The following is a 24995-nucleotide window of genomic DNA, read 5'->3' as shown; positions in this document are numbered from 1 at the left end:
GCCCGGCTGATTGTGGTAAAGCCGTGTGTCCCATAGACTCCTAGTGTAGGTGGACTGCAGATCCTTACACGTCTGTTCTATGTACATAACCCTATATTTATAGGACTCTCGCCAAAATGTGAACTTATCAGGTAGTTGAGTAGTTGCTCAGTGGGTGACTCTCTTGGCTCCTCCGAGAGTGACATTGTTTCTAGTCGCCAATCGCTAGCACCTGTCTCAACAAAAATAACAGGGTAACTTACCCTTAAGATAGCAAGACTAACTAGTAAGTAGTACTTGCACACATAGTACTCTAAGCTACTCACTTAAATGTACTACCTTTGTGTACTACATACACAAAAATATATCTCACATTCCAGAAACACTTAGGCATTGTAGCCTATTGATACCCAATTCCTGCCACTGTTAGGTACACTCATATTTCTTTTCTCTTTATTACGTGTGTGAGATGCTCTACCTGGCCAGTAGGTGCTCTTGCGAGTTTAGAATTAAACACTTATTTCTAAAGGTAACCTAGTTAGGTTATACTGTTGTGTTCTAGGGGTAAGTAGTGTGTAGCCAATAGACCCTAGGAGCCATCCTTATTGGTAGATAGCCTCGGGCAAGCCAATATACCCTTCTGTGTACTAACAGGTGACTCATTGTGGCAAAAAGAAAAATGTGGTGAGATTTCAAAATGTCTAGACAGCTGGAGACTAAATGTTATAGAAAGCTGTGTACTAATGTATAGTTAGCCTCATAAATGTCCTAAAGAGCTATATGTAAATGTTTAAGGAGCTAGAAACTAAAGGTTAGATAGCGTCCTCGATGTCTAGATAGCTTCAATATTGTTTAGTGAAGATACTAGCAAGAGTATCCAGAGAATGTGAATGTGTGTAATGTTTACTTAGGTTTTGTCAGGATGTATTGAAAAATGTTAGGTATAATCCTGTTCTAGTCCTAGTTCCTCTGCCTTAGGGGACAGGCGTCAAGTTCGACTTATTTTAAGTAAGGGGGTTTGTGGTGTCCCGGTACTGTATTGTATATGTTACCTATATAGAGGTCCCCATAGTCAGAGTCCCTAGGACATCATGGTCCCTCTTTTGTAGTTTTCCCCTTGTCGTCTCTCACTTAGTTGATGACTATATAGCAGTTCTATTTAATATAAGTATAATTATAAATATGTACATATTTAGTTATCTACCTGTTCGGAGCATAGCAGGACCTGCGGGTCATGTGATCAGGTTGAAACTCTATGGTTTTGCTACAGGAGCTTTGGAGGTTCCTGTGACGTGTTCACCCACAATGCACTGTAATGGTGAGTGACAGTCATTACGGACCAATCCAAAACGGCTGGCCCCTGCCAATATAAGGGACCTGCGCCATCTTGATCCCTCTCTTGGGTTGCTGACTCTGGAAGAGGTAGGACCTCCGCAGCTTACAAGACAATTTACCAGGCCAAAGCCTTGCTGCCTAGGCCTCTAACATAGCGGATAGACTAAGCAATTCCCCGCTACTCATCGCAAGATCACTGGACCTAATTACTCCCCTAAATCCAGCGGATCTCTGCTATACAGTCCTTCAGAAGCTAAATTGGGCTTATCTTATCCCAACCGACTGTCAATCGCTGCTCAAGCTATATGTAAAGAGACTCTGTTATCTGGACAGTTACTATTACTACATGCACAGAAATTCCTCAGTAAAAGTTCCTGCAAGTTTTCAGTTAACAGCGGTTGTGGACAATCCTTTATCTCTGCATCACCTATTGCTCTTGGGAAGGGTGGCAATAGGCCTATTAAGAAACACAGCATTTAACCCCCACCCTGGCGTCACGAGTGACAATGATTAACAGCGCCTTTAACTATCCCGAACAGCAACACCCTAACTACCCTACACCCCCACAAGACAGTATCCTCTCATCTGCCACCACAGATAGATAGATAGATATTAGATAGATATAGATAGATATTAGATAGATATAGATATATAGATAGATAAATAGATAGATAGATAGATAGCTATAGATAGATATGTAGATAGATAGATAGATATGTAGATCGATAGATACTGTAGATAGATAGATATAAGATAGATAGATAGATATGAGATAGATAGATAGATAGATATGAGGTAGATAGATAGATTATATATATGAGATAGATAGATGATATCTATGAGATAGATAGATATTAGATAGATAGATACATAGATAGATTGACATAGATATGAGATAGATATGTAGATAGATCGATAGACAGATAGATATGAGATAGATATTAGATAGATACATCGATAGACACAGATATTAGATAGATATGTAGATAGATAGATAAACATTAGATAGATATAGATAGATATTAGATAGATATATAGATATTAGATAGATAAATAGATAGATATACATAGATGTGAGATAGATATGTAGATAGATAGATAAATAGATAGCAGCAACAGAAGAATGCAGCAGCACACTGCCAGCACAAGGACATAGGTGAAACATGAAAATGCAGATAAAACATGAAGAGCTATACAGCTATGGTGTAATAGATGCAAATGTGAAACTAAGAGATAGTGAGGCACTTAGTCTATGTCCTTGTGCTGACAGTGTGCCGCTGCATTCTTCTGTTGCTGTATATTTAGCCTAGTAGGGTGCACCTGTAAGCCAGGTCCATATAATAGTTTGGTATCAACTAAAGTGCTGGCTGACTTATTCTTTGTCTAGATAAATAGATAGATAGATATGTAGATATAGATAGATATGTAGATAGATAAATAGATAGATAGATATGTAGATAGATAGATAGATAGATATGAGATAGATAGATAGATAGATAGATAGATAGATAGATATGAGATGCATAGATAGATAGATATGAGATAGATATGAGATAGATAAATAGATAGATAGATAGATAGATATGAGATAGATAGATATGAGATGTATAGATAGATAGATATGAGATAGATATGAGATAGATAAATAGATAGATAGATAGATAGATAGATAGCAACAGGAGAATACAGCAGCACACTGCTAGCACAAAGATATAGATGAAACATGAGTATATAGATAAAACATGAGTATATAGATAAAACATGAGTATATAGATAGAACATGAAAAGCTATACAGCTGTAGTGCAACAAATGAAAATATGAAACTATGAAATTATGAGGTACTTAGCTTGCGAATTTGGCGGCCAAATAGCGTGGACCGTCCCACCACGGTAAGGTGACCTCATTCTGGGACGGACTCTACACTGTGTATATGCCTCTGTGTGAACAGTACAGCAGGCATGCAAGGTCTGAAACATCCAAGGCACCTTATATACACCTAATAGAGGTGGGTGGGTGCAGGAGCCAACATGGAGGTAGCCACTCCCCCGTATGTGTAATACAACCAAAGAATAAATTGGCCAGCACTATTGATTCCAAACTATTATATAGACCTGGCTTACAGGTGCAGGCTGCTGGGCTAAATATAGTTTGGAATCAAATAGTGCTGGCCAACTTATTCTTTGGTTGTATTACACATACGGAGGAGTGGCTACCTCCATGTTGGCTACTGCACCCCACCCACCTCTATTAGGTGTATATAAGGTGCCTTGGATGTTTCAGACCTTGCAATGCCTGTTGTACTGTTCACACAGAGGCATATCACAGTGTAGGGTCCGTCCCAGAATGAGGTCACCTTACCGTGGTGGGACGGTCCACGCTATTTGGCCGCCGAATTCGCAAGCTAAGTACCTCATAATTTCATAGTTTCATATTTTTATTTGTTGCACTACAGCTGTATAGCTTTTCATGTTCTATCTATATACTCATGTTTTATCTATATACTCATGTTTTGTCTATATCTTTGCGCTAGCAGTGTGCTGCTGTATTCTCCTGTTGCTGTATATTTAGCCCAGCAGCCTGCACCTGTAAGCCAGGTCTATATAATAGTTTGGAATCAATAGTGCTGGCCAACTTATTCTTTGGTTAGATAGATAGATAGATAGATAGATAGATAGATAGATAGATATGTAGATAGATAGATAGATATGTAGATAGATAGATACTGTAGATAGATAGATAGATATGAGATAGATAGATAAGAAATAGATAGATATGTAGATAGATAGATACTGTAGATAGATAGATAGATAGATATGAGATAGATAGATATGAGATAGATAGATAGATATCCAAGAAGAAGCTGCAGCACTCAAAATTATGAGTGTAGAAAAGGTGTTTATTCCATATCAATACAAAAAGCGCAACGTTTCTGCTGCCAGTGCAGCCTTTTTCACAAACAATACAATAAAGTAACCAATCAAAAAATTAAGAGGTATATACCATGTAAAGTGCTATAAGATATAGGGCATAAATTGCCACTATAATAATAAAGTGCATGGTGGACAGTGTATGTTAAAAACACAATAAAACTTTACAAAGGCTACGTGTTACAGCCAAAAATATCATAATACAGTAATTACATCATTAAGTTCAAACATGTGTTACATAATTAATGACTATACGGGAGGCTGGATGGTTCAGTTTCACTCACCCTATGTATTATATTCAAATCATACGTGCAGTGTAACCAGCGATGCAGCATGTTTGCTGCTAGATAGATAGATAGATATGAGATAAATAGATAGATAGATAGATAGATAGATATGAGATAGATAGATAAATAGATAGATAGATATGAGATAGATAGATAGATATGAGATAAATAGATAAATAGATAGATAGATATGAGATAGATAGATAAATAGATAGATAGATAGATATGAGATAGATAGATAGATAGATATGAGATAGATAGATAGATAGATAAATAGACAGACACAATGGGGGAGATTTATCAAAACCTGTCCAGAGGAAAAGTAGCTGAGTTTACCATAGCAACCAATCAGATCGCTTCTTCCATTTTTTTAAAAGGCTTCTGGAACATGAAAGAAGTGATCTGATTGGTTGCTATGGGCGACTCAGCAACTTATCCTCTGCACAGGCTGTCTTGGGCCGGCCCTGGATAGACAGATAGATAGAGAATCTCTTTATGCTCCAACAATACAAAACAAAGACAAATAGTAACAGATCTGACAAAATCAGCTTCCTGGTGGTTTCTCCAAAACAATTGTTTTCCAAATCTCCCACAAGGGAAAACCTAACAAATGTGTGAATACAGCAGAGAGGTGCAATAGATCTATCCCCAGCTTTACTAGATATGTAATGAATGTTATAAATAGGTGGATTCAACATGAGACGAAAAAAATGTAAATATCTCCAGAGTGAATAGATAGATAGATAGACAATAGATTGATAGATAGATAGATAGATATGAAATAGATAGATAGATAGATAGATAGATAGACAATAGATAGATAGATAGATATGAGATAGATAGATAGATAGATAGATATGAGATAGATAGATAGATAGATAGATATGAGATAGATAGATAGGCAATAGATAGATAGATAGATAGATAGATAGATAGACGATAGATAGATATGAGATACATAGATAGATAGATAGATAGATAGATAGACAATAGATAGATAGATAGATAGATATGAGATAGATAGATATGAGATAGATAGATAGATAGATAGATAGATAGATATGAGATAGATAGATAGATAGATAGATGATAGATAGACAATAGATAGATAGATGATAGATAGATAGATATGAGATAGATAGATAGATATGAGATAGATAGATAGATATGAGATAGAAAGACAATAGATAGATGGATATGAGATAGATAGATAGATATGAAAAGCATAGACAGAGAAATAGATATAAAGACAGAAGGATAAATAGAAATATACAGATGATTCTACAATTTGATTGTAAGTGAACTTCATGCTGCCTTTTCATGCAGTGCCCACACATAGTTGGCAGCCTTGACATGAATGTAGCATAAGACGCTAAAGAAAACAGAAGACATTCCTGCAGAGAGCGTATTCATGAGAAGGTCTGTAGTGCTGCACAGAGACTGGGGGTGTCACATCAGAACTGGTAAGTCAAATACCCCCTACTCAAATAAATAACTCAACAATCCCCACAAGGCTGTAATCGTACAAAATACTACTAGACAGCAGAAGTACTCCCTCCCTGGAGACATGGGAGAAACTAAGGTTGTATTCACATCACAATTGGTGCCTCCGATGCACAGATACGATTTCTAAAGCTTAAATTGGCTGCATTTGTATCAGTGCACAGACAGGTATGGGACAGGACTGTATATATTCACTCGTATGGCCCGTACAGACCCGACCATAGTCAGTAAGTGACTGTGATCAGGTCATTTTCCGAGCGTATCTGACTATTGACTCGAACAAAAAATCGATATTTTTATCTATCTATCTATTCATTTCACTATTTCTTATTTATCTACTAGCTGTGTATCCTGCGTTGCCCGGTTTATCCTACCTAATACATGTAATGGGGAGGAGGTGCAACAAGGGAAAAAGCTTTTGTCCTCTTATCCCATCCTTACATCCCATCCTCCTGTTCTCATATACCCACTTCCTATCCCGTCCTCATATGCCGACCTCATATCCTGTCCTAATATCCCGTCCTTTTATCCCGACCTCATATCCCGACCTCATATTACATCCTCATATCCTAATACCCCGTCCTTTTATCCCGACCTCATATCCCGACTTCATATTGATTTGTGATGAAGATATTGTAAGCCGAAAATAGAAGGGGGCTTGGCTTTTTGGGAAATTGGAAGTTATGCAGTAACATACATTTCCCATAGACTTGTATAAGACTTTAAACAAAAACCTTGACCCACGCAAATGGGGGTGTGCAAGGGTTAATTAAACTATCCTATATTTTTTGTTGACTTATTAGTAACATGTGAGCAAGTTTCATAGAAATTCACACATTGGGGGAGATTTATCAAAACCCGTGCTGGGGAAAAGTCAACCAGTTGTTTATTGCAACCAATCAGATTGCTTCTTTCATTTTTCACAGGCCTCTTTCAAAATGAAATAAGCAATCTGATTGGTTGCTATGGGCTACTGGTCAACTTTTCCTCTCCACGGGTGTGTGTGTGTATATATATATATATATATATATATCTATATATATATATATATATATATATATATATATATATAACCAAATAATAAGTTGGCCAGCACTATTAATCCAAACTATTGTAATAACCTGGCTTGCAGGTGCAGGCTGCTGGGGTAAAGCTGTTGCGCTATATATATATATATATATATATATATATATATATATATATATATATATATATAATTTCCTATCAATCTATCTCATATCTATCTATCTATAAAAAGGATTTCCGCAGCAAACAGCATCCGTGAAAAATAATGTGGATTTATTCTATAAAACAGTGAGGGAGATTTATCAAAACCTGTGTAGAGGAAAAGTTGCCCAGTTGCCCATAGCAACCAATCAGATCGCTTCTTTCATTTTGCAGAGGCCTTGTTAAAAATGAAAGAAGTGAGCTGATTGGTTGCTATGGGCAACTGGGCAACTTTTCCTCTGGACAGGTTTTAATAAATCTCCCCCTGTGTGTCCAAAAACAATTCTATAATGTGCATATACTTCATATGAGTGTATCCTTAATGTACAAATACACAACTTTATATGTGCCAAATTGTGCTATCTTCGTGCATACACCATAATTAGGACATTGATTATTCATAAAAAACATCCTTCTGCAATTTAAAAACAATGTGTACGGTGGCTGTAGGGTCGCTCATTCATCGAGACATAATTAACCAGCTGGCGTGTTAACAAATCATAGCGCATGTGCATCGCAATATTGTGACTGTGCAGACGCAATCCCGTAACGTCATGTCCGGTGGGGACTGTCTATACTGACAGAGCGTGCTAGTAACCATAGAAACCCGGTCCAGGATATATGTGCATGCGTACAATGCGCTCAATGAAAGCGCCTGCACACACAGCGTTCAGTCACCAAGGTTACCGGGACTATCAGGTGAAGCATGATTGGAGTATGGCGCATGCGCAAGCGCAACTCCGAAGGTACTAAGGCCATATTAAGATAGGACAAATCTCCTCCAATAGAGGGTCAGTAATGGACAAAATTTTTTGTAAAATAAAACAAAATGCTGGTCCTTGTATTATTAGAGCATACATAGGTGGCACCCATATTCTGGCAATGGTGAGGTAAGTATGTGGATTCAGAATCTGGCACATTTAAAGGAGTACTCCGGTGAAAAACTTTTTTTTTAAATCAACTGGTGCCAGAAAGTTAAACAGATTTATAAATTACTTCTATTAAATCATCTTAATCCTTCCTGTACTTATTAGCTGCTGAATACTACAGTGGAAATTCTTTTCCGTTTGAAACACAGAGCTGTCTGCTGACATCATGAGTACAGTGCTCGCTGCTGACATCTCTGTCCATTTTAGGAACTGTCCAGAATAAAAGGAAATCCCCATAGCAAACATATGCTGTTTTGGACAGTTCCTAAAATGGACAGAGATGTCAGCAGAGAGCACTGTGCTCGTGATGTCAGCAGACAGCTCTGTGTTTCAAAAAGAAAAGAATATCCGCTGTAGTATTCAGCAGCTAATAAGTACAGGAAGGATTAAGATTTTTTAATAGAAGTACCGGTAATTTACAAATCTGTTTAACTTTCTGGCACCAGTTGATTTAAAAAAAAAAAATAAGTTTTTCACTGGAGTACTCCTTTAAGTGTCAAACACAGTATACCATTGCCACATGTCATCAATGGCACCATCAAATAGCTGGCACCCTGGAGACCAGCAATCACACTTCCTGCACACATATGACCCTCATGGTCTTGTAGTCCTCGGGTACCTACATAAAGCTTGATGCATGACCAGTGTAAAAATGAAGAAAAGAAAATAAAGAAAATAAAAGGAAAAAATGAAAATATAAGATAAATATATAATAAAGTAAAATCAACTAAAATATGAAAAAATATATTAAAAAAAGAAAAGGGAAGGGCTACCATCAAGCATGCTCTATCTCTCCAAGAGTAACCCCAGATCACAAGACATTGCTGAATATAAACAAGTTTATTCTAAAGAAAATATATTAAAGATGCTGTATTATATTGGAGATGCTGTATTATATTGGAGGTGTTGTTTTCCTACATTATTATCTATCTATCTATCTATCTATCTATCTATCTATCTATCTATCTATATCTCATATCCATCTAATATCTGTCTATCTATCTATCTATCTATCTATTTATTTATCTCTTTCATATCTATCTATCTATCCATCCATCCCATATTTATCTATCTATCTCATATCTATATATCTATCTATTTACAGTGGGGATCAAAAGTTTGGGCACCCCAGGTAAAAAAAAATTATTAATGTGCATAAAGAAGCGAAGGAAAATGGAAAAATCTCCAAAAGGCATAAAATTACAGATTAGACATTCTTATAATATGTCAACAAAAGTTAGATTTTATTTCCATCATTTACACTTTCAAAATAACAGAAAACAAAAAAAATGGCATCTGCAAAAGTTTGGGCACCCTGCAGAGTTAATATATTGTACTGCCCCCTTTGGCAAGTATCACAGCTTGTAAACGCTTTTTGTAGCCAGCCAAGAGTCTTTCAATTCTTGTTTGAGGTATCTTTGCCCATTCTTCCGTACAAAAGTCTTCCAGTTCTTTGAGATTTCTGGGCTGTCTGTCACGCACTGCTCTTTTAAGGTCTATCCATAGATTTCCAATTATGTTGAGGTCAGAAGATTGTGAAGGCCATGGTAAAACCTTCAGTTTATGCCTCTTGTTGTAATCCCCCATGGATTTTGAGGTGTGTTTAGGATCCTTATCCATTTGTAGAAGCTGTCCGCTCTTTAACTTCAGCTTTTTCACAGATGGCATCAAGTTAGCATCCAAAATTTGCTGAAATTTTATTGAATCTGTTTTTCCTTCTACTAGTAAGATGTTCCCTGTGCCACTGGCTGCAATACAACCCCAAAGCATGATTGATCCACCCCCATGCTTAACAGTTGGACAGAGGTTCTTTTCATTAAATTTGGTTCCCCTTCTTCTCCAAACATACCTTTGCTCATTACGGTTAAAAAGTTCAATTTTAACCTCATCGGTCCACAGAACTTGTTTCCAAAATGCATCAGGCTTGTCTATTTGTTCATTTGAAAAGTAAAAACGCTGATTTTTGTGGTTAGGACGTAGAAGAGGTTTTCTTCTGATGACTCTTCCATGAATACCATATATGTACAAGTATCTCTTTATAGTGGAATAGTGTACCACAACTCCAGTGTCTGCCAGATCTTTCTGGAGGGATTGTGCAGTCAAACGTGGGTTTTGAATTGTTTTTCTCACAATCCTGCGAGCTGTTCTGTCTGATATTTTTCTTGGTCTTCCAGATCTTGCTTTAACTTCCACTGTTCCTGATTACTGCCATTTCTTAATTACATTCCGAACAGAGGATATTGACATTTGAAAACGTTTTGCTATCTTCTTATAGCCTTCTCCAGCTTTGTGAGTGTCAACTATTTTCAGTTTCAGATTTCTAGACAACTGCTTAGAAGAACCCATGGTGCTGATTGTTGGGGCAAGGTCAGATGAGTCTGAGCATTTAAAACCTTTGAGAATGACATCACCTGGTCTTCCCAGATGATGTTTGAGAACAATCCATGACACTGGCAGGTCTCTGATTTGCAAAGGGGCAGCGCATGCTATAAATTCTGCAGGGTGCCCAAACTTTTGCAGATGCCATTTTTTTGTTTTCTCTTATTTTGAAAGTGTAAATGATGAAAATAAAATCTAACTTGTGGACATATTATAAGAATGTCTAATCTGTAATTTGATGCCTTTTGGAGATTTTTCCATCTTTCCTTGGCTTCTTTATGCACGTTAATACAATTTTTTTACCAGGGATGCCCAAACTTTTGATCCCCACTGAATCTCATATCTATCTATCTAATATTTGTATATCTATCTATCTATTTATTTATTTATCTCTTTCATATCTATCTGTCTATCTATCTATCTATCTATCTCATATACATCTAACATCTGTCTATGTATTTATCTCTTTCATATCTATCTATCTATCTATCTATCTATCTAAAAAGGATAAGTTGGCCAGCACTGTGCAATCAGTTACCAGGCTTGTAAGGTCTGAAACATCCAGCACCTTATAAGATGGGTGGGGTGCAGGAACCAACATGGAGGTAACCACTCCCCCATATGTATAACACAAACAAGGATAAGTTGGCCAGCACATACTGATACCAAACTATTGCATAGACCTGGCATACAGGTGCACGCTGCTAGGCTAAATATACACAAACAGGAGACTGCAGCAGCACACTGCTAGCACAAAGATACAGATAAAATATGAAATGCTTTATTGCTGCAATTAAAAAATGAAAAATCGAGGTGCTTTGCTCACCATTAGACCACCGCGATAATGTGACCTAATTGGGACGGACCCTACACTGTGAATGTACCTCTGTGCAATCAGTTACCAGGCTTGTAAGGTCTGAAACATCCAGCACCTTATAAGATGGGTGGGGTGCAGGAACCAACATGGAGGTAGCCACTCCCCCATATGTATAACACAAACAAGGATAAGTTGGCCAGCACATACTGATACCAAACTATTGCATAGACCTGGCATACAGGTGCACGCTGCTAGGCTAAATATACACAAACAGGAGAATACAGCAGCACACTGTTAGCACAAAGATACAGATGAAACATGAAATGCTTTATTGTAGGGTCTGTAGTGTCCGTGAGCAAAGCGCCTCAATTTTTCATTTTTTCATTGTAGCAAGAAAGCATTTCATGTTTCATCTGTATCTTTGTGCTAGCAGTGTGCTGCTGTATTCTCCTATTTGTGTATAATTAGCCTAGCAGCGTGCACCTGTATGCCGGGTCCATGCAATAGTTTGGTATCAGTATGTGCTGGTCAACTTATCCTTTTTTTGTGTTATGCAAATGAGGGAGTGGCTACCTCCATGTTGGCTCCTGCACCCCACCCATCTTATAAGGTGCTGGATGGTTCAGACCTTAAAAGCCTGGTAACTGATTGCACAGAGGCACATTCACAGTGTAGGGTCCGTCCCAATGAGGTCACCATATCGCGGTGGGATGGTCCAAACTATTTGGCCAAATGGAGAGCACTGCACCTAAATTTTTCATTTTTTCATTGTAGCAATATAGCATTTCATGTTTCATCTGTATCTTTGTGCTAGCAGTGTGCTGCTGAATTCTCCTGTCTGTATCTATCTATGTGTCTGTCTGTTTATCTATCCATCCCATATCTATCTATCTATTTATTTATCTATTTCATATCTATGTATAAAAGAGAAAAAAACTGCAGCACACAGTTTTTTCTCTCCTATGACTGCGTGCACCGACATATTCTTCGTTAATTTTGGGTGGATGTGCTGCTTCTTTGGACGTTTTTTTTATCTATCTATCTATCTATCTATCTATCTATTTACTGAGTAAACATATCTGGCAGCACTCCCATTAAGATGCAAAAGGCTTTTTTCACCCGTGTAGGAACCACCTACAAGTTGTTCCTACGTGGGTGTATAAAGCCTGTTTGTTTGCACCTTAATGGGAGTGCTGCCAGATCTGTTTACTCTCTGGATCTACATACAGTGTATGGTCTGTGATTGGGACTGTGACTTTGCCCGCTTGCACATCGCTTATTTGTCTACTTTGGTGTGCGGCCTCTACCGTCTTCTCTATCTATCTATCTCATATCCATTTAATATCTATCTATTATTTATCGCTTTCATATCTATCTATCTATTTAATTTCTGTATATAATATTTTTATTTCTATTTATCTATCTATCATTTATTTATCTTTCTCATATTTATCTTGAAATTCTGGAAAAGGTATAAAGATATAGGGGGAGATTTATCAAAACCAGTGTAGAGGAAGAGTGGTGCAGTTGCCCATAGCAACCAATCAGATCACTTCTTTCATTTTTCACAGGCCTCTTTCAAAATTAAAGTAGCAATCTGATTGGTTGCTATGGGTAGCTGCACCGCTTTTCCTCTTCACAGATTTTGATAAATCTCCCCAATAGTCCCTTGCACAAAAGTCTGCTAAATATACCAATTCTATCTACATAAATAAAGCAACAGATTTACAACATTTAGAATAAAACAACAATTATTTTCAGTAGTATTTAATAATCCCATTGGATCCTTACAAGACCTGATGTCCTTGTCATTGGGAGATGTTTCAGGTAAACACTTACGCCGCATAAGCTGCATCTTCCCCACTCTATGGCCGGTTTTACATGGACATTCTATGGATGCATTTCCGTGTTCGTATTATGGCCACATGTACAGGCCTGACCATGGGTCTGATAACCCGATCTATCAGGTGTCAGTTTGGGTCATCAGACCGGGACTTACATCAGTATGATGAACATGGGAACTAAGAGTTCTCCAAAATAGGGCGTAGTTGCAGCACTTCATAGACCAAGACCCCGACTAGTATACCCTGTGGTGTATGGAAGGGGAGGCCGCTTACCTGTATTGTTTGACTTTGGTAAACCTTTATTACATGAAAGTTGAAGCTGTAGATTCCTTTTCTTGGTGCCACAAACACTGATTCCAGGGTGAAAAAGTTTCCCACGTTTACTAAGATCTACAACACAAAGAGACAGAGGTTATGTAGATCTGCATCCTGTAGACTTGTCCTCTTCACAATAAAGCATGTTAAAGAGTTTATTCAGGATTGGAAAAAAAAGCTGATTTCTTCCAACAAGAGCACCACCCCTGTCCTCAGGTTGTGTGGGGTATTGCAGCTCAGTTCCATTTAAAGGGGTACTCCTCCCCTAGACATCCAAAGGATAGGGGTAAGATGTCTGATTGCAAGGGTCCGGCCTCTGGTACCCCCTTCGATCTCCTGCATGCCACCCCGGCATTCTGAAATTTTGGTTGAGAACACTCAGTTTGTGGGCGGTGGTAGTGACGTCATGCCATGATGGAGATTGGGGGGGGGGGGGTTGAAAGGCCGGACCCCCTGTGATCAGACATCTTATCCCCTATCCTTTGGATGTCTAGGGGTGGAGTACCCCTTTAAGTGAATAGATCCAAATTGTAATACCACACACAACCTGAGGACAGGTGTTTTGCTGCATTTAGAAGAGATTGTCTCTGTTTTTCTAATCCTGGATAATACCTTTAAAGTGAGTCTCCACCATCCACCACCATGTAAGGCTAAGTTTCCACTTGGTTATTTTCTGGCAGTTTTTGGATATCTGTCACTGCAGTCTTTGAGCCAAAGCCAGAAATGTATTCAAAATGAATAGGACCTATAAAGCAAGGACTTATACTTTTTCTCCCTTATCGATCCACTTCTGACTTTGGCTCAAAAACTGCAGAAAAAAAAAACAAGTGGAAACTTAGCCTTATATATACACACACAGTGATCAGAGCTCCATTTTTCTGATCCATAGCTTTACATGATAATAACTGCAGCCACCGCCAGGGAAGCTGTTGTGCTTTATGGAGACATTGGCCAAGATTTATCAATTTGCCTGAGAAAAAATGTGTCTGATTTTTGTCTCAGACAGACAACAACCAATCACAGTTCAGTGTTTGTTTTTCAAAATGAGCCATGATTGTTTGCTATCTGTCTGAGACAAAAATCAGACATATTTTTGTCCCAGGCAGATTGATAAATCTGGGCCATTGTACTCAATATCCCTGTTCTTTAATTACAGTTATAATGCTGGACAGGATGATCACCGACCTCAATAGAAAACGGTAGAAGGTTGTCGTGGAGTTTACAAAAACATTCAGATCCATTCATCCAGTTTGCCAAACAGTGTTTCTCCAGCTGTTGCAAAACCACAACTCACAGCTGGGCACACTGTTTGGAAAACATTGTTTTATAGATTCATTCATTATTTTCATAATACGATGGAAATCCTCTCTTTTATGCAAACCTTAAGACTTCAGGCCAAGTCCTTCAAGGAATTGTCTAGACAATCTGAGACTGATTCATTCTTACATTCAGTCTTAGATACTTTCATTCTTTTCACAATCTGGTGTATGTCTTACTTTCCATTCAGCCTCTCATCCATCTCAGACTGATTGATTGACTGATTGAGTGATTCATTTATTCATTCATTCATTTTTCATAATCTGACTTAAATTCCATTTTCATGCAAACCTTAAAAAAAAAAAATCCAGACTTAGTCCTTCAAGAAACCCCCTTTATCTGTATCTGAGGCTGTTTCATTCATTTATTCATAGATTAATTTACTATTTCCATAATCTTTTTTTTTTTTCATCTTCCATGCAAACCTAAAAAATGCCATTGAATCCTTCAAGGAATTGTCTCTAGCCAATCTGAGACTGATTCATTCTTACATTCATTCATGGATACTTTCATTCTTTTCACAAGCTGGACAGTTTCTTAATATTCAGGCAAACCTGAAGACTTTAGTAAACTCCTTCAATCTGTGCCTCCAGCTCCTCTGAAACTGATTGGTTGATTGACTTTTTTGATTTATTTATTTATTTATTCAGTTAGTATTTTCAAAATCCAATTTAAATCCTATTTTAAACGCAAACCTGAAAAATCCAGATTCATTCCTTTAATTGTATCTGATTGATTCATTCATTCAGTCATTCATTTACAGATTCATTGAATCTTATCTTCCATGCAAACCTAAAAGACTTCATCAAGTCCTTCTATAAATTGCCTCTAGCCAAAGTAAAACTCATTCATCCATTCATTTATTCATTTATTCATTCATTCATTTTTTTATAATCTCATGTGAATCTTATCATTTATGTGAATTAGCAAAATCCAGTTCATGCCCTATAGCAAATGATATATAACCAGTCTGAGGATGATTCACTCATTTATACAATTCATTCTAAATGTATTTAGTATTTTATTTAGAAACATAAATAATAATGTCCTTTAAGAAACAATGACTAACCTGCTGAATGATCTGTTAATTCATTCTTGCACTAAATATATAGTCAGGTGACGCCTGATCTTACTGAGACTGTTTACAAATTTGTCTCAGTGATCCTTAAATGACTCTTTCTCTCCCCAATTAATATTGATAGATTGATATATCTGTGCATCCCCTCCCCCACCTTCTTATTATAGATCAGTGATCAGATTTTATAATGGCTAAGGGATGACTCAATGATATCTTATCCTTTCTTACTGCACATTTGGAAGGTTCCGGCTACATCTGCTTCTACATTTATGGTTGTATATATAAGCTTCCAGGAAATGGCAAGTCTGTTATAGAAGTAGCATCAAATACTAGCTAGGTGGAGCAGAGCAGAGCTTGTCATTAAAGGGGTATTCCAGGCAAAACCTTTTTTTATATATATCAACTGGCTCCGGAAAGTTAAACAGATTTGTAAATTACTTCTATTAAAAAATCTTAATCCTTCCAATAGTTATCAGCTTCTGAAGTTTTATGTCTAACTGCTCAATGATGATGTCACGTCCCGGGAGCTGTGCATGATGGGAGAATATCCTCATAGGAACTGCACAGCTCCCGAGACGTGAGTCATCAGAGAGCAGTTAGACAGAAAACAACAACTCAACTTCAGAAGCTAATAACTATTGGAAGGATTAAGATTTTTTAATAGAAGTAATTTACAAATCTGTTTAACTTTCCAGAGCCAGTTGATATACATTGCGATATCATCATGTGGTTTTACATAGGCCTGCGGCTAATAAAAATAATTTATTATCTATACTTAGAAAGTACTGTGTGCCATCTGTTGTGTTACATAGGACTGCAGGTAACATCTGTTATAACATCTGCATTCAGACAGTTATCACTGTGTGTTATATGTGGTGTTACATAGGACTGCAGGGAACCCCTACTTCATTATCTGTAGTCAGAAACCTATCACTGGGTGTTATCTTTGGTTTTACATAGGACTGCAGGAAATCCCAACTACATTATCTGTACTCAGAAAGCTATCATTGAGTATTCGTGCTCTTACATAGGACTGCAGGTAACACCTACTACATTATCTGTACTTTCAGATACAAATGAAAATCTATATTATCTGTACTTCCAAATACAAATGAAAATGTGGACAAATGGGTAAATCTTTAGTAAAGCGGTGTTACATAGGACTGCAGGTAACATCTACTATATCATCTGTACTCAGAAAACTATCACTTAATGTTATCTGTGGTTTTACATAGGACTGCAGGAAATCCTGACTACATTATCTGTACTCAGAAAGCTATCATTGAGTGTTATATTTGCTCTTACATAGGACTGCAGGTAACATCTACTATATCATCTGTACTCAGAAAACTATCACTTAATGTTATCTGTGGTTTTACATAGGACTACAGGAAATCCAGACTACATTATCTGTACTCAGAAAGCTATCATTGAGTGTTATATTTGCTCTTACATAGGACTGCAGGTAACACCTACTACATTATCTGTACTTTCAGATACAAATTAAAATCTAGAGAATAGGTTAATCTTCAGAAAAGATACGTAGGACTGCAGGCAGCATCTACTACATCATCTGTACTCAGACAGTAAGCACTGTGTGATGATATATGTGGTGTTACATAGGACTGCAGGGAACCCCTACTATATTATCAGTACATTACAGATAGATTAATCTTTAGTAAAGAGGCACCAAGTTAGTGTCTGTGAACGAGGCTGCAGATTCCTGTTGTTTCCCTACATGTCTGAATTGTTGGAGTTCATTGTTTTAGGCTGTCTAGACATGCTGGGAGTTGTAGTTTCTCAACAGCTAGAGACACTCCATTTGGAAAACACTGATGCAAGGAAACAGGCTGACAAAATATGTTGAGAGGTGCAGTTCCACAAAAGTCATATATTTTGTATTTACTAGTCTATAAACAATACTACATCCAAGCACAGGCAGTCATTGAATGCTGGGGGTTGTAGTCTAATAAGTGACAGAGACAACTAGTCTATAAACTATGCTACTTTAAAACGATGAGGGGATGAGGGCATGCTTGGAGTTGTAGTCTTACCAGACTTGGAGGGTCACAGGGAGGATATATAGACTTTACTAAGGATGTAGTCTCACAACAGTTGAATAGTGATACTGTATACCAGTGGTCTCCAAACTATGGCCCTCCAGCTGTTGCAAAACTACAACTCCCAGCATGCCCGGACAGCCAACGACTGTCCGGGCATGCTGGGAGTTGTAGTTTTGCAATAGCTGGAGGGCTATAGTTTGAAGACCACTGCTGTATACCTATAATATTGTTGGGCATGCTGAGAGTTGTAGTTGCAAAAGTCATAGGTTCCCACATGCTATACTACGTACTTATAATGTCAGGAATGCTGAGAGTTGTAATCTTGCAAGAGTTGGAGAAGTAAAGGTTTCACAGAGACTATACCATTTAACTACAATGTTGTTGGACATGCTGAGAGTTGTAGTCCATCAAATATGTAATAAGGGACATGGAGAAGCTAAGGGGCGCACATACTAATGTAGACATAATGAGAGGCCCCATGGCCAGTGCCTCCTGTGTTTGGTCCTTCTCCTTGTGTCTAGTAACCCCTTCAATGCAGGACAATGTATCCCAAGCGTTCAGATCCAAGACTTAAAGGGGTATTCCAGGAAAAAAAAAACTTTATATATATATATATATATATATATATATATATATATATACACATATATATATATATATATATATATATATCTCAACTGGCTCCAGAAAGTTAAACAGATTTGTAAATTACTTCTATTAAAAATAATCCTTTCAGTACTTATGAGCTTCTGAAGTTAAGGTTGTTGTTTTCTGTCTAAGTGCTCTCTGATGACACATGTCTCGGGAACCACCCAGTTTAGAAGAGGTTTGCTAGGGGGATTTGCTTCTAAACTGGGTGGTTCCCGAAACACATGTCATCAGAGAACACTTAGACAGAAAAGAACAAACTTAACTTCAGAAGCTCATAAGTACTGAAAGGATTTAGATTTTTTAATAGAAGTAATTTACAAATCTGTTTAACTTTCTGAAGCCAGTGATATATAAAAAAAAGTTTTTTCCTGGATAACCCCTTTAATAAACCAGGGGCATGTGGAGATTGGGAGGTAGCGGAGGCTTTTAATGATAGCCTACCCTAGTATGAGACAATAAGGCAGTGTAGCCCTGGTTTGTCCCCCTGCTGTGTCCTCCGCTACCGCTCACTTCCCACTTCACTCTTCAGTTGCAGAAAATTAAATAACAATACGATGGGGATTCAGTTAATTACTTCATTTAATTTCCAACGTCGCTTTTCGACACTTTGCTCATTTCCAGCTTTAAGTTCACACAAAACCTTTAATTTTTTAATCCCCACTAACAAATTCCATTAGATGAGAAATACAACAGACCATACAATAAACAATCTGGTTCTAAACATATGGGAGTACTACAACTCCCAGCAGATGCATCCATGCTGCAACTTGTAGTTCTGCTACACCTTGCAGACAGTTGGTGGGGGATGTCAGGAGATCACAGCTTGCAATCAGCTGTTGGGGGATACTGGGAGTTGTAGTTCTATTGAAGCTGGAGGGCTGCAGCTGGCAAACAGCTGTTGGGGGATACTGGGAGTTGTAGTTCTATTGAAGCTGGAGGGCTGCAGCTGGCAAACAGCTGTTGGGGGATATTGGGAGTTGTAGTTCTATTGAAGCTGGAGGGCTGCAGCTGGCAAACAGCTGTTGGGGGATACTGGGAGTTGTTGTTCTACTGCAGCTGCAGGGGTGTGGATTACAGATAGCTGCTGGGGGATACTAGGAATTAGTATTCCACTGCAGCTTGCAGACAGCTGTCAGGAGATGCTGGGAGTTGTAGTTTCCATACAGCTGAAGAGCCATAAGTTGGAGACTAAGGAGGAGTAACTGCAGCATTCAAATATTGCCATAGTTATCAATGCTTAATTACAGCAAGCAGGGATACAATGCATGAAATATTCATCAGATGCTGCAGGGGGTGCGGGGGGGGGGGGGGGGGGGTGGAGAGGGTGTCCTGCAGGCTGAACTTACTGCAGAACACTAATGGACCCGAGGGGAGAAGCTCACGTGATCCACCTGTTGATTCTCCAAATCAGTGTTCCCCAAACAGTGTCTGTCCGGGTCCTGCAAAACTACAGCTGCCATGCAGTCATCTTATTCAGTCCCAACTACAACATAGCCAAGCCACAACTCCATATTAGCTTGTTGTATATCTCACCAGTCTTATGAGACAGCAAGCCTACTAAAAAGGCTATCCTGTACTGTAATATCATGGTGCCTATCCAGGACTTCTTATACTACTGAGACTTAGATGCTTAGCTATGGCTTATTTTATTAATGGCTAGTTGTCAGGCAGTTCTGTAAGGCAGGCTATCCCATACCTGCTCTGGAGGATATCCTGCACCTCATCCAGCCAAACATCCAGCTGTAATGTTAGGATATTATCCTTTACTAAGTACTTGTGCAGAAAGGAAGATATTTTTATCAGAAATAATAAGCAGACTATCCCTTACCATTTTAAGCAGGCAGGCTGCACTTTTGTATATATATATATATATATATATATATATATATGTTTATTGGGCAGGATATACTTTATTTCATAGGTAAGGCCGGCTGTACTTTAGCTTATACATTGGGCATGATTTACTTTAATACATAGGTTAGGCAGACTGCACTTTTGTACATACATATATATATTTTTTTTTTTATTTTTTTTTATTTTTTACTGAATATATTTAGGCATTGGGCAGGATATACTTTATTACCTAGGTTAGGCAGGCTGCACTTTTGTGTATCTATTTATCTATTATTATTATTATTATTGTTTTACTGAATATATTTAGGCATTGGGCAGGATATACTTTAATACATAGGTTAGGCAGGCTGCACTTTTGTGTATCTATTTATCTATTATTATTATTATTTTTTTTTTACTGAATATGTTTAGGCATTGGGCAGGATATACTTTAATACATAGGTTAGGCAGGCTGTATTTTAGCTCTTCCATTGTTCAGGATATACTTTATTACCTAGGTTAGGCAGGCTGCACTTTAGCTCTTCCATTGTTCAGGATATACTTTAATACATAGGTTAGGCAGGCTGTATTTTAGCTCTTACATTGTTCACGATATAATTTATTACCTAGGTTAGGCAGGCTGCACTTTAGCTCTTACATTGTTCAGGATATACTTTAATACATAGGTTAGGCAGGCTGCACTTTAGCTCTTACATTGTTCAGGATATACTTTAATACATAGGTTAGGCAGGCTGTACTTTAGCTCTTACATTGTTCAGGATATACTTTAATACATAGGTTAGGCAGGATGCACTTTAGCTCTTACATTGTTCAGGGTATACTTTAATACATAGGTAAGCCAGGCTGCACTTTAGCTCTTACACTGTTCAGGATATACTTTAATACATAGGTTAGGCAGGCTGCACATTAGCTCTTACATTGTTCAGGATATACTTTAATACATAGGTTAGGCAGGCTGCACTTTAGCTCTTACATTGTTCAGGATATACTTTAATACATAGGTTAGGCAGGATGTACTTTAGCTCTTACATTGTTCAGGATATACTTTAATACATAGGTTAGGCAGGATGTACTTTAGCTCTTACATTGTTCAGGATATACTTTAATACATAGGTTAGGCAGGCTGCACTTTAGCTCTTACATTGTTCAGGATATACTTTAATACATAGGTTAGGCAGGCTGCACTTTAGCTCTTTCATTGTTCAGGATATACTTTAATACATAGGTTAGGCAGGCTGCACTTTAGCTCTTACATTGTTCAGGATATACTTTAATACATAGGTTAGGCAGGCTGCACTTTAGCTCTTACATTGTTCAGGATATACTTTAATACATAGGTTAGGCAGGCTGCACTTTAGCTCTTACATTGTTCAGGATATACTTTAATACATAGGTTAGGCAGGCTGCACTTTAGCTCTTACATTGTTCAGGATATACTTTAATACATAGGTTAGGCAGGCTGTACCTTAGTGCTTGCATTGGGAAATATACACATATGTTGTATCAGTTATGAAATTTAGACTGCCCTGAGATATCAGGTACTTCCTACTTTTAGTTTTGTTAGGTACAATATCTTTGAGTTGCTACATTAGGCAGGATACACATTATCAGCTATTTTAAGGCACTTCTGCCTTACCAGTTACATTTGGGATGGTTTTGTGTTATCTTTGACTGGGCTATGCTTTATCTGTTATATCAAGACAAGCAGTACACACTACCCCTAAACCCCTAAACCCCTAAAACAAGCAGTACATGCAGACAAATGATCAGGTGAGCTATATTTGGAAGTGTGTTTTTATTATATCAGACAGGGTATCAGTAAATAGGGTTAATAACCATTATATGGGGAAGAGTATTATTTAATAGGCAATGTATCAGTTAATAGGAAGGGCATTGGTTTTTAGGCGGAGTGTTGGTTGTATTGGGCAGGGTATTATTTATTAGACAGGGTATAATTTTTAAAGCAGTGTATCATTTATTAGAAGAGTTATTAGTAAGAGAGGGTGTTAGTTATTGGGTGTAGTTGCATTTATTAGACAGGGTGTCAGGTCAGGGAGGGAATTATTAGGTGGGCTATGAGATTTTAGGCAGGATATCAGTTATTAGGCAAAGTTTCTGTTGTTAGGCAGGATATTATTTAGGTCAGGTGGGGTATCAGTTATTAGGCAAAGTTTCTGTTATTAGGCAGGGTAGCAAGTAGTAGGCAGAGCATCAGTTCAGTCTGGCAGTGTATTAGTTATTTAATAGGGTATCAGGTCAGGCAGGGTGTTATTAGGGTATGAGTTATTAACAACTGGAAGAGAGTATCCTTTAAGTGGGGTAGTTTATCAATTATTAGGTAGACTTTCTGTTATTAGGCAGAATTTAGTTATTAGGTAGACTTTCTATAATTAGGCAGGGTATCTGTTATTAGGCAGATATCAGGCATTAGGTAGTATATCAGGTATAAGGCAGAATATAGTTTGGGTCAAGTAGGGTATCACTTATGTAAATGAAAAGCAAGATATGGGTTATTAGGCAGGGTATTAGTTAGCATGCAAGGTATCAATTATTATGTAGCATATCTTTTAGCTCAGACAGGGTAGGATATCAATTTGGTCAAGCAGACTTTCATCATTAGGAATGGTGTCTGTTTTAGGCAGGTAAAAGTTATAAGGATGCCTATTAGGAAGAATATCCTTTTGGTCAGGCAAATGATCAGATTTTCAGTTATTAGGCAAGATGTAAGTTATTATGCAGGGTATAGGTTATTAGGCAGGGTGTAAGTTATTAGGCAGGGTGTAGGTTATTAGGCAGGGTATTGGATATTAGCCAGGGTGTAGGTTATTAGGCAGGGTATTGGATATTAGGCAGGGTGTAAGTTATTAGGCAAGGTGTAACTTATTAGGCAGGGTGCAAGTTATTGGGCAGGGTGTCTGTTATTGTGCACTCAGTTAATAGGCAGAGTATCGTTATTATCTAGTGTATCAGGTATTAGGCAGAATGTCCTTTAGTTCAGGGATAGTATCAGTTCGGACTGATAGACTTTCAATTATTAGACAGAGTATCTCGGTTGTTGGACAGGGCATCCTTATTAGGCAGGGTATGGGCGATCAGGTTTAGTATCTGTGATTAGGCAGGGTATCGGCGATCAGGTTTAGTATCTGTGATTAGGCAGGGTATCGGCGATCAGGTTTAGTATCTGTGATTAGGCAGGGTATCGGCGATCAGGTTTAGTATCTGTTATAAGGCAGGGTATCGGCGATCAGGTTTAGTATCGGTTATAAGGCAGGGTATCGGCGATCAGGTTTAGTATCTGTGATTAAGCAGGGTATCGGCGATCAGGTTTAGTATCGGTTATTAGGTAGGATATCGGCGATCAGATTTAGTATCGGTTATAAGGCAGGGTGTCGGCGATCAGGTTTAGTATCGGTTATAAGGCAGGGTGTAGGCGATCAGGTTTAGTATCGGTTACAAGGCAGGATATCGGCGATCACACAGGTCGGGCAGGCAATCCTTTACCTGATCGAAGTAGATAATCCTGGTTTTGTTGCTCATCTCGGACGGCTCATGGTTGGTACTCCTGACCGCGGAGAATGCCACCTTGGAGTTGGCTGCCCTGACGGAGATCCCCAGCGGTGATGAGGACGATCCCTTGGAGTCGGTGGCCGGGTTGGAGTCGCACACCACCAGGCACTTGCCCTCCAGCACGATGGGCTCGGTGTCGTTCTGTGCCCGGGCAGGGGAGGCTCGGAGCAGTAGAGCGCAGGTCAGGGCGGCCAGCACCGCGGACAGCTCCCGGCAGGAGCGCACTGACTTCAGCCCCGGCATCCTGTCCCTGCTCCTCTCTATCAGCTCAGCACAAAGCAAAAAAACGCAAGCCAAAGAGAAAAAAAAGCTTCACAGTTTCCAAAATGTCCCCCACCCCACCACCTGGAAGAAAGTCTCCTGTCCACTTCCCAAATCCTCAACTCTTCCACATCCAGCAGGAATCACTGATGAGGAGGCTCCTGGGGCAGCAGCCTGGAGGTGGCCATCATGTAACTACCACCCCCATCAGATCATCCTGGAGCTGGCGGGGTATTGATCCACTCTGCAGCCCACATCCAGGCTCAGTGCGCGCAAAACCCTCATTCCTTATTCCCTAAAGTCTTATGTCATAAGGAAGGAGCTCAGCCCTCAGCCTGCACCTCTCTATACGGAGGAGGGCGGCACCGGGGGGCGATCACTCTATTAGGATCTCTATCTGACCATAAGAACCCCCCCCCCTCCTCCCCAACCCCCACCCCCACCTCACATTCCAAAAAACTTCAACACACAAGAAGAGTGAAGAACAACTTATCACTGCGCAAGAGACGACACTGCTAATATCACCTGTCATTCACTATCTATCTCCTATCTATCTAATCTAATCTATCATCTATATATCTATCTATCTATCATTTATCTATCATTCACTATCTATCTATCTATCTATCTAATCTAATCTATCTATCATCTATCTATCTAT

General features: G+C 38.5%; 1 protein-coding gene across 1 annotated transcript in view; it reads right to left on the bottom strand.

Annotated features, from left to right (window-relative positions):
- The window catches only part of CBLN4 (cerebellin 4 precursor), a 61119-nt gene extending 36442 nt beyond the window's left edge, over nt 1-24677 (bottom strand). The window contains exons 1-2 of the mRNA XM_056547928.1: nt 24008-24677; nt 13502-13618 (exon numbers count right to left, since the gene is read on the bottom strand). Coding sequence (XP_056403903.1) covers nt 13502-13618; nt 24008-24316 — 426 coding nt within the window. The 5' untranslated portion in view covers nt 24317-24677. The remainder of the gene's footprint in view (nt 1-13501; nt 13619-24007) is intronic.
- Between the last annotated feature and the right edge of the window lie 318 nt (nt 24678-24995).

Source organism: Hyla sarda, chromosome 12, assembly GCF_029499605.1.
Source record: "Hyla sarda isolate aHylSar1 chromosome 12, aHylSar1.hap1, whole genome shotgun sequence".
Lineage (NCBI taxonomy): Eukaryota > Metazoa > Chordata > Amphibia > Anura > Hylidae > Hyla > Hyla sarda.
Note: the sequence above shows the minus strand (reverse complement) of the source record. Positions and strands in the feature narration are given on the sequence as shown.